Source organism: Cicer arietinum, chromosome 5, assembly GCF_000331145.2.
Source record: "Cicer arietinum cultivar CDC Frontier isolate Library 1 chromosome 5, Cicar.CDCFrontier_v2.0, whole genome shotgun sequence".
Classification (NCBI taxonomy): Eukaryota; Viridiplantae; Streptophyta; class Magnoliopsida; order Fabales; family Fabaceae; genus Cicer; species Cicer arietinum.
Genome location: NC_021164.2, coordinates 60,214,654 through 60,224,035, shown reverse-complemented (window position 1 = coordinate 60,224,035; position 9,382 = coordinate 60,214,654). Strand labels below are relative to the sequence as shown.

The 9,382-nt window shown below is 34.0% G+C and overlaps 1 protein-coding gene across 1 annotated transcript in view; it reads right to left on the bottom strand.

Moving 5' to 3' along the window:
* LOC101492528 (probable polygalacturonase At3g15720) overlaps positions 1-8,152 on the bottom strand; it is a 20,597-nt gene extending 12,445 nt beyond the window's left edge. The window contains exons 1-7 of the mRNA XM_027330924.2: positions 7,879-8,152; positions 7,589-7,798; positions 7,403-7,495; positions 7,197-7,313; positions 6,783-7,109; positions 3,318-3,396; positions 1,128-1,206 (exon numbers count right to left, since the gene is read on the bottom strand). Of these exons, the coding sequence (XP_027186725.2) occupies positions 1,128-1,206; positions 3,318-3,396; positions 6,783-7,109; positions 7,197-7,313; positions 7,403-7,495; positions 7,589-7,798; positions 7,879-7,992 (1,019 nt within the window). The 5' untranslated portion in view covers positions 7,993-8,152. The remainder of the gene's footprint in view (positions 1-1,127; positions 1,207-3,317; positions 3,397-6,782; positions 7,110-7,196; positions 7,314-7,402; positions 7,496-7,588; positions 7,799-7,878) is intronic.
* Between the last annotated feature and the right edge of the window lie 1,230 nt (positions 8,153-9,382).

Sequence of the window (9,382 nt, the reverse complement as noted above, 5' to 3'; positions counted from 1 at the left end):
TCTCTTAGCCCCTAATGCTTCACATGCAGTAAATGAATGAAAACCAATACTTAGAATACTAGGAAATCATGAATGAAAACCAGGAAATGAAAATCAAACAGGAAATGAAAACCAGAAAATGAATGAAAACCAGGAAATGAAATCAAACAGGTCAGAGACATCTCAACTGATAGTCGTGCAATGATTTATTCAATAATTGTGTGATGTGAGTCAAAAGTTATACTTTGTCAGGGAAACATTATCACAAACTAGAAAAATCAATACTTAGAATCAATACTTAGAATTGCAGATTAGTATCACAAGTGCAAACAGTATCACAAACTAAAAACCCTATTCAAATTCATATTTGAGTACAAGTAACTGCATGGCATAAAATGGAGTACTATGCATCTAAATCAGTAAATTTGAAACAGTCTAACATAAGAGACCACTAGCCAACAAACCAAGGGAAGCACATATTTTTTAAACAAACCAACAAACCAACCAGAAAGTAAAAGAGTGAAAGGGGAATTCTCAAAGCAAGAGGACCTTGGGGTATAATCCACGGCAAGAAGCACACCAAATCCCATAAAAATCAACAATAACTAGTCTATCCCCAGCTTGACTCAGAGCATTAAGAATACACATACACAAGCCAAAAGAGGACTTATCAAGTGGATAATCAGGAACTTCTGGCCACACATTAATCCAATTACCAATGAATGAATGAATTAAAAACTCTAGGGCATTGGGCATGTGTAACTAGAAGAATATTAGAAATTACCAATGAATGACCAAAACAGGAACTTCTGGCCAGAAATTAGTCAGACCACAAAACAAAACACACAAAAGCCACACATTAATCAGACCATCAAAGCCATGTCTAATTTGATTCATTGAATAAGGCAGCAATGTAAATGTATATAGCCATGTCTAATAATGAAAGTTATGCAGTTGTGGTCTAAACTTTATTGGTGAGAATGATTTAATTAAGGACTTTATTTGAGAAATCAGGTTCATTCAATCTGTTGGGGAAACACAATCTATTGTGATTCTAGATCAGTAACAAATAATTAGTGAAACAAGATATTATTATACAAAATATTTAGAAACCAGACCTGCTACTGTCATTCATTCATTAACCAGACCTGCTACTGAACGGCGACTCTGAACGGCGACACTGAACGGCGACGACGACGGAGTTCGAGAGGGGGACGATGACCGACTCTGAAAGTGAAGGTGACAGGTTCGCAAGTCACATGTTGGGCGGCGCTACTCACTGCATTTAGGGATTCGGTGTTGGACTCAATGGGAGAGAAGGGTTCAGTTCAAGTGTGAGGGAAGGGTTCAAGTGTGAGGGAAGGGTTCAAAGACTTAGGGATTTAGAGAACAAATGAAAACTTAGATAAATCGTGCTTTCAGAGAGAAAATCGTGTTTTTAGGGAAACCAACATTTTAATTTTACAATATGATTTTATAAATAATATAAAAAAATTTTAAAATACATTAGCGTCGGCCCATCCGACGCTAACTGTTAAAATAAAAATTATAAAATTAAAATAAAAAACTAGCGTCAGTCTTATTTTACGTAGCGTCGGCCACTTCGACGCTAATCGTTAATAAATTTAAAAATTGAATTTTAACGTGTTAGCGTCGGTCAGGCCGACGCTAAACCGACGCTATCTAGCGTCGGAGTCGGGGGCCGACGCTAAATATGGCAGCTAAAATGCCATTTTCTAGTAGTGATGGTATGGATGATATACAACACTCTGAGACAAAATGAGAAAGGGAAGGCTAGTTCAATAATTTTGATTTTTTTAATTAATTTTTCTTAAATTTATTTAGTTAAAAAGAATTAATTCAATGTTTTTTAGATATAATCCAAATTAACACCAGACTCGCCGCATAATGTTGCCACTTAGCATTCTTGGAAGCATAAATCATACCGGAGGTTAAAATAAATATTAAACGTTTCAAATAAAAGAGAGAGAAAACACATTTATAAGAGTTCAAATCAGATTTATTCACTTTGACACATCATTTATTCTTTTCATTCAAAGTCTAACATTTCTTTATTTTATTGTGAGCTTCATTCTCATGGAGGAAAAAATTATTCTTACGAACAAATTACATTTATAAAAGGAATAGTTTTCAACTTTTCTGTCTTTTCCTTTAACATTAAAATATTTCCTAAATGTTGAACATTTAACTTATATGTGATTGAACTCTTCACAATAATAAAATTTTACAGTATATATCTTTTAGTTAAAATCTTCTACATTTTTTATATCTATTTTTATACTTAAAGATTTCACTATGAGAATAAATACTCTAAATATTTTTATTAAGAAAAGAAAATTTATTCAAGGAGTTATATATATATTTTTTTATAATGTGCGTTTACATATATCATCTTACTCTTCCTTTTTATATGTTTCTTTTCTTTATTATTTTACTATAAATACATTAACTATTTAGAATGTAAATAATGAAAATTTCTTCTCCATCAGTGACTAAATGTTCATATATGCAATGATTTCTAAATTTTTATTCGACGTGGAATTAACTTTTCACATTTAAATTCCAATCATCTCCCCTTAAAATGTAACACTACAAGGAAAAATTGGGATTAGCGTCGGCCAAACGTCGACGAATATAGGTCAAAAGTCGACGCTAACATTGGTTTAGCGTCGGTGTCGGGCTTAGGCTAAAACGGTCGAAGCTAATACATAGCGTCGGCCAAACACCATCCAACGCTATATTAGCGTCGGTTAGGTCTACTCTAAGCCGACGCTATTAACAAAATTGAAACATACGACGCTAGTTATGTCATTTGGAGAAAATATTGACGTCGGTTGGCCGACGCTAACGTCAACAAAGAAGTAGCGTCGGCCTTTCCGACGCTAGGTTTAAATTTATTTAGATTTTTATTTTTTAGCGCCTGCTCAATTAAATTTTAATGTCTTATATAATAATTGATAGGTAAGAAATATTAAAAGTCATTGTATTGACAACATAACAAATGCACCATAGTATTAATTAACAACTTAAAAAAGTATCATGTGTTCTGAAACTACAAAATAATAATATAGTATCAAATAACAATTTTAACAAATATGAACTTGGACTCAAAAAGTATGCTATTTATAAACTGTTGCAGAATTATAAACTGTTTATGAACATCTCAAAAAGTATGAACTTGCGTATACTATTTATAGACTGCTGCAGAATTAAACATCTCAAAAAGTATGAACTTGGACATTTCCATTTGGTTAGGGAATGCAAGCCTTAATTGCACTTGTCCAAATATGCACTCCATCATTGAAGACGATATTTACGAGCTGCCGCAGCCTGATTCACCCCCTTGAGGATGCTGCGTCCCACTATAATAATGTCACTACCCCTATCATGGATAACCTAAAAGAAAAAAATATTTAGTGAATTGTCAAGAGTAATACAAGTGTGTGCAAAACAACACAAAAGAACAGAAATACAACATAAGGATTTTTCAATACTTAATATATTAAAGGGGTGGGTGGTGAATTACATCTCTACCACAACCGAGTTATGGATTGACCCATCTCAAATCAATTGACAAGATCAATTAATGTGAGTAAATGTGTATGTTTTCTACTACAGAGAATTTGGATCCGAGGTCAAGAGTTTCATCGCTGCAACTCTCAAATAGCTCTTGAGCAAAACATATAAAATCATCCATGCAAATAAATTGGCTGCCTTATTATCCTCAAACCAGGAGGAGTAATTTCCCAAATCAGTCATGTAATCTTCACCTCTATTGTTAGTTTTGTGGTAGGCCATACTTATTTCAGATTTACTTATTCCATACATACATACATTCATTCATTCATTTTACAAACCCAACAAGTAAAGGGAAAGCAATGTGCCAGCAATGTAAGCTTATTTAACCAACCAACCAACAATGCCTAAGTCTAACCTTGTTGCTGATAATCCAAGTCCATTATCTAAATGTTCAATGAATTATAGTCATTGTTATTGACATTGTACACTATGAAGGGAAGGCACCTCATTGTTCATGTTTGATAATTATTTGGACAAAACTCTAAATAAGACACCTAATTCAAAATAAAAAATAAAAAAACTTTGAAAAAATAATAATGAAATTGAAATTGAAAGGAAGAAACTAACCATGGTGGGTTTGAATTCCTTCAATTTATGTAATTTCTTAAACTCAATCTGAAGTTTCTCTTGCTCCTTGCCACGATTTCAAGTTCTTCATCCTTTTGTTTCAAGATCTCGTCTTTGGCTTTCAAGAGCTTTTTGGTTTTCTCTTTCTCGAGTTGCAAGCTATGTGCCACAATCTTCAATTTTTTTTGTAGTGGAAACGGTGAGGCCGCGAGAGTGAGTGAGGTGAGGGAAACAAATGAGCTTGACGGTGAGGATGGAGTGGGTGACGAGTTTGAGAGGGTTCAGAGTGGGTGACGAGTTCGAGAGCTAGGGTTCAGAGTGGGTGACGAGTTCGAGAGCTAGGGTTCAGAGTGAGTGACAGCGCTTATTTGAAAAAGCGCTGTAAAATGCATACCCATAATAAATATATTGGGTGCACATTTTACAACGCTTTTTAGAAAAAGCGCTGTAAAATGTACACCCAACATATGAATTATAGGTGCATATTTTACAGCGCTTTTTCAAAAAAGCGCTGTAAAATGTGTTTTTTTTTTTTTTTTTTTTAACGTTGTAAATTAAATTTTTGAAAAAGCGCTTTTTAGCTTTTTATGGCATTTTTTTTATAAAGCGCTGTCTTTTATCTTTTTATCCAAAATTATTTTGATCCAGAATCAGTTCACAATCAGTTCACACAACAACAAAACATATTCAAATACCATAAGCATTCACACAATCAGTAGACAAAAAACAGAACTCTGTAACTTAATTAACATATATGTAACTCTGTAACTCTGTAATTTACAACATAATTAACTACATTCAGATACATATATATAACCTAATTTACAACCTAATTAACTACATATACATTGAACCTAATTTACAACCTAATTAACTACATATACATTGAACCTAATTTACAACCTAATTAACTACATATACATTGAACCTAATTTACAACCTAATTAACTACATATACATTGAACCTAATTTACAACCTAATTAACTACATATACATTGAACCTAATTTACAACCTAATTAACTACATATATATAATTCAGGGTACGTAATTTTATCTTTTTTAATTGATGAGAATTTAATTTATTAGTTGTCTATAAACAAAATTGCTTAACCAATTTTTTGTTGTTGTAGGGCACATTGGGTGCTATTTGCAATCAATGCGGTCTCTGAAGTGATATACTATTTGGATCCCGTGCACGGCGATTACACCAATCACCCCGGAATAAAGAATATGCTCGACACGTAAGTAATATTCATTTATTTCTTACATATATATATTTATATATATATATATATAAATATATATATGTAAGAAATAAATGAATATTACTTACGTGTCGAGCATATTCTTTATTCCGGGGTGATTGGTGTAATCGCCGTGCACGGGATCCAAATAGTATATCACTTCAGAGACCGCATTGATTGCAAATAGCACCCAATGTGCCCTACAACAACAAAAAATTGGTTAAGCAATTTTGTTTATAGACAACTAATAAATTAAATTCTCATCAATTAAAAAAGATAAAATTACGTACCCTGAATTATATGGTGCCAAGAACAATTTATCACTTTCTTTATTTCTTAAAAACATATCTACAATGTAGTGTTTTACATTGTCTGGATCGAGTTTGAACATCGACATCTTATGCGGAGACAAGAATGAGTATTTATTTGACAGTTTCCTCGTGCACACGACCTTCTCGTACAAAAACCTTCAATGAAAATTTTAAACTAGATTAATTACCAATACATTTAATTAATTACAAATAAATGCAATTAAAAGTATTTTTTACCTTATGTACAAGCTGATTACAGTAACACTCAGCTCCTTATGTTCGAGAAGATCGTACATTTGCTCCTTTTCGAGGTATTCAATATACTCATCTCCAAAGATGTCTTGATTCATTTGTACAATGGGCGAATCGTTGCTGCTGCCCATGTTCCTTTTTATTTGGATGTCAAGACACGCCCCGTATTTACCAAGGCGTGGCTGACTTTTATTAGGAGCAGCAGCAGCAGCGACCGATTTTCCCCGATCCAGATTTTTTGTTGCTGCAAGTTTTGCAGCTTTATTACCCTCCAGCCTTTGTAGTTTGGCAGCCCTATTAACCTCCAATTTTTGAGGTCTGCTGCCTTTTTTTGGCTGTAGGGGTGGTTTATTTATTTGGACCTACAAAAATGAGGTAAAATGTTAGTTTATTGAATCTGAAAAAATAAAAAACCTTAGGCAATAAATGTGACAAACCTTTTCGGGAGATGTAACTGATTTGTCCTTGGGAATCTTTTTTTCGAGGGCAACAAGGTGTGTGGGCCATGCCACGTAACTGCCAATAGCGTCGCTTAAGAACTTCATATCTCCATCGTTGTCCGGTATGGGCAACGGTGCAGTTGGTTCGAAAGCAACCGTAGGCGATACTTTGACATGGCCCGCGGGGATCGGAATATTGTGCAATACTTCTCCCGAAGTATTGTGCAATATTCCTTTTCCCACCTTCCGTTGAGTCGGCGAGGACAAGTATAGGACACATGTAGTGACACCCTACATCAATAGTTAAAACATAAGTACAGTTAATATATAAGTTTGTTTAATACATAAGTAATTACATAAGCAAGTAAGTAGTAAGTAATTAATTACCTCGGGAATACTCTTCAAACCGACGTTGCAACTCCCGGTTTCACTCTCCATTTGTATTTCAGGTTGGAGCTGAACCGGAAGTTGCTTGTCTTTATTCGTATTCACCAAGAGTGCCACTTGCTCCGATAAGATTCTGAGCTTCTCTAATACTTCCTCGTTGGAAGGTTTTTGGCGCTTCTCTTGAGGAAAAAAGCTTTTGGGAGTTACGCCAAATCCTTTCCCCCTCACTCGACCGGAATACTCAGGGACATTAAACACTTTCCCAAGAATGTCCCTGCACGTATCCTTGTTGCCCTCTTGAGTTTCAGAACTTTGTTCAATAGTTTCCTAAAATACATGTAACATTAAAAAGATAAGTTCAATAGCATTTTTAAAATACAATATTAAAAAATATTAAAGTGATAATATACTTACACAAAGTTCTACAACTTTCTTGACATTTTCATTATCAACCACTCCTTCTTTGTTAACACGCGCTTCCTTCCATAAGATATGACGACCCAAGGGTTGATCGGCTTGGGTGTCTTTTCTCTATTCGTTAAAATCATAAACAAAATAATACAAATTAGTTACACACTATAGTTTATAATACAAATTACAAGTGATGTTTAATTACTTACAATTTTTTGTTCAAGGCGTGCATATCCCATACGTGATTTCTTGTATGGGTGTTTTGGGTTGCTTGCCCGTTCGCGATTTGCCGTACTAATATTCTATATAAAAAAAAAATTGCAATTGTGTAAAAATTTAAAATACGCTACGAATATGAATAATAAAACACAAATGCTAATAAATTAATAACTTACGACAAACGCCGGGTCAGAACGTTTGGAAACAAATGCACTCCATTCATCCTTTGATATATAATGTTGATATATCTTTGGAGGTTCAGCATTTGTGTTTCCTTCTCTATCTTTTAGATAGAAATTTGAGAGATGGGATCTAAATCCACGATGGATTTTCCCAGCAACTCTCAAAACATATGACTTTCGTTCCTCATCAAGAACAAAAGTGGTCTGCAATGAAAACAATCATAAGTAATGTATTTTACAGAAAAAACATTATAAATGACAAAAGAGTAGATCAAAATATTTACTTGAATGTCATTCCAGATGATATCTTTGGCATCCTTCAACGCCTTATCTCTCCAGTTGTCTATTGTTATTGGGACATTTTGACGAACAACAGCCCCAATGTAGCTTACAAACATGGAGCTGTTGGGGTCAACTGGCTGACCACTCTCGTTCCAGCCAACCTAATAAACTCATATAGTAAGTACATGCCCTAAACCCTAAAAAAAGATAAAAAAACACACAGCAAACAGAGTATATATAGTATACCTCAAATTTAATGCCACTGCTCCGTGCTTTAATCACCCTTTGCATGATAGTTGCACCACGTTTGACTTCTTTTTCGTAAGTCTTAGAGGTGCCAACTTCTTCATTTTGAACTTCTAAATCTTTGTTTGTATCCATTTAACTACAACAAGTTCAACATGCACTTTAGTATAACATCAACAAGCTCAACATGGATCATGCATTATTATAAACAAACTCAACATGTATCAGTATATCTTAAAAAAGCTCAACATGCATTCTAATGATTACAAAAATTTAATAACATCAATACCTGAATAATGATGGTTCGAAGAAAGACGAAATGCAAAGAAAAGAGGGTTTGCAGAAAGTTCACAGAAATATGGTTCACAGAAATACGGTTTGAAGAAATACGTAATGAGGGTTACGTATTTCAATGAAAATATATTGTGTGCAATGGGAGAGATGATCTTGGATGGAAATAAGGTTCGAAATGAAGGAGATGATCGTGGAAATAAGGTTTGTAATGGACGAGATGATAGGGTTTGCAAAAGAAGAGAAGAACGATGAAGGTTGAGATGATAGTGAAGTTTACGTAATGAAGAGGAAACTGAAGCGGTTACTGTTATATATACGTAACCCTTTTACAACGCTTTTTTAGAAGCCTTTTACAACGCTTGTTCAAAAAGCGCTCTAAAAGGCGTCTTTATTTAAATTTTTAAAAGGCTCTTTTACAACGCTTCTCCCAATAAGCGATGTAAAAGACCTCCGTGTTTTATTATGTTACATGAATGTTTTTTTAAAGCCTTTTACAACGCTTTTTCAAATAAGCGCTGTAAAAGGTCTCATTACGTTAATTTTAAAAGGGTCTTTTACATCACTTATTTGAAAAAGCTCTGTAAAAGACCTCCTTGTTTTATTATGGTATATGAATGTTTTTTTTAAAGTCTGTTACAACACTTTTTTAAATAAGCGTTGTAAAAGGCCTCATTGTTTTATTACAGCGCTTCTCTTCCTCTTCACCAAACTCTTCTCATTTTATGCATCTTCTTCACAAACATCAAAGCTTACTCTCTCACAATTCAATCTCCACCTGAAAACCCTTTTTCTCTCTTTACATTCCCTTTCCTTCTTAAATCGTGTGCTAATTCGTTGATAAGTGGTTCGAAACTTGGTCTTCAGGTTCATTGCCATGTTGCGAAAAATGGGTTTGAGTCTGATGTTTTTGTTAACAATGTGTTTTTGGGGATTCCCATGATGCATACAAGGTGTTTGAAGAAAATC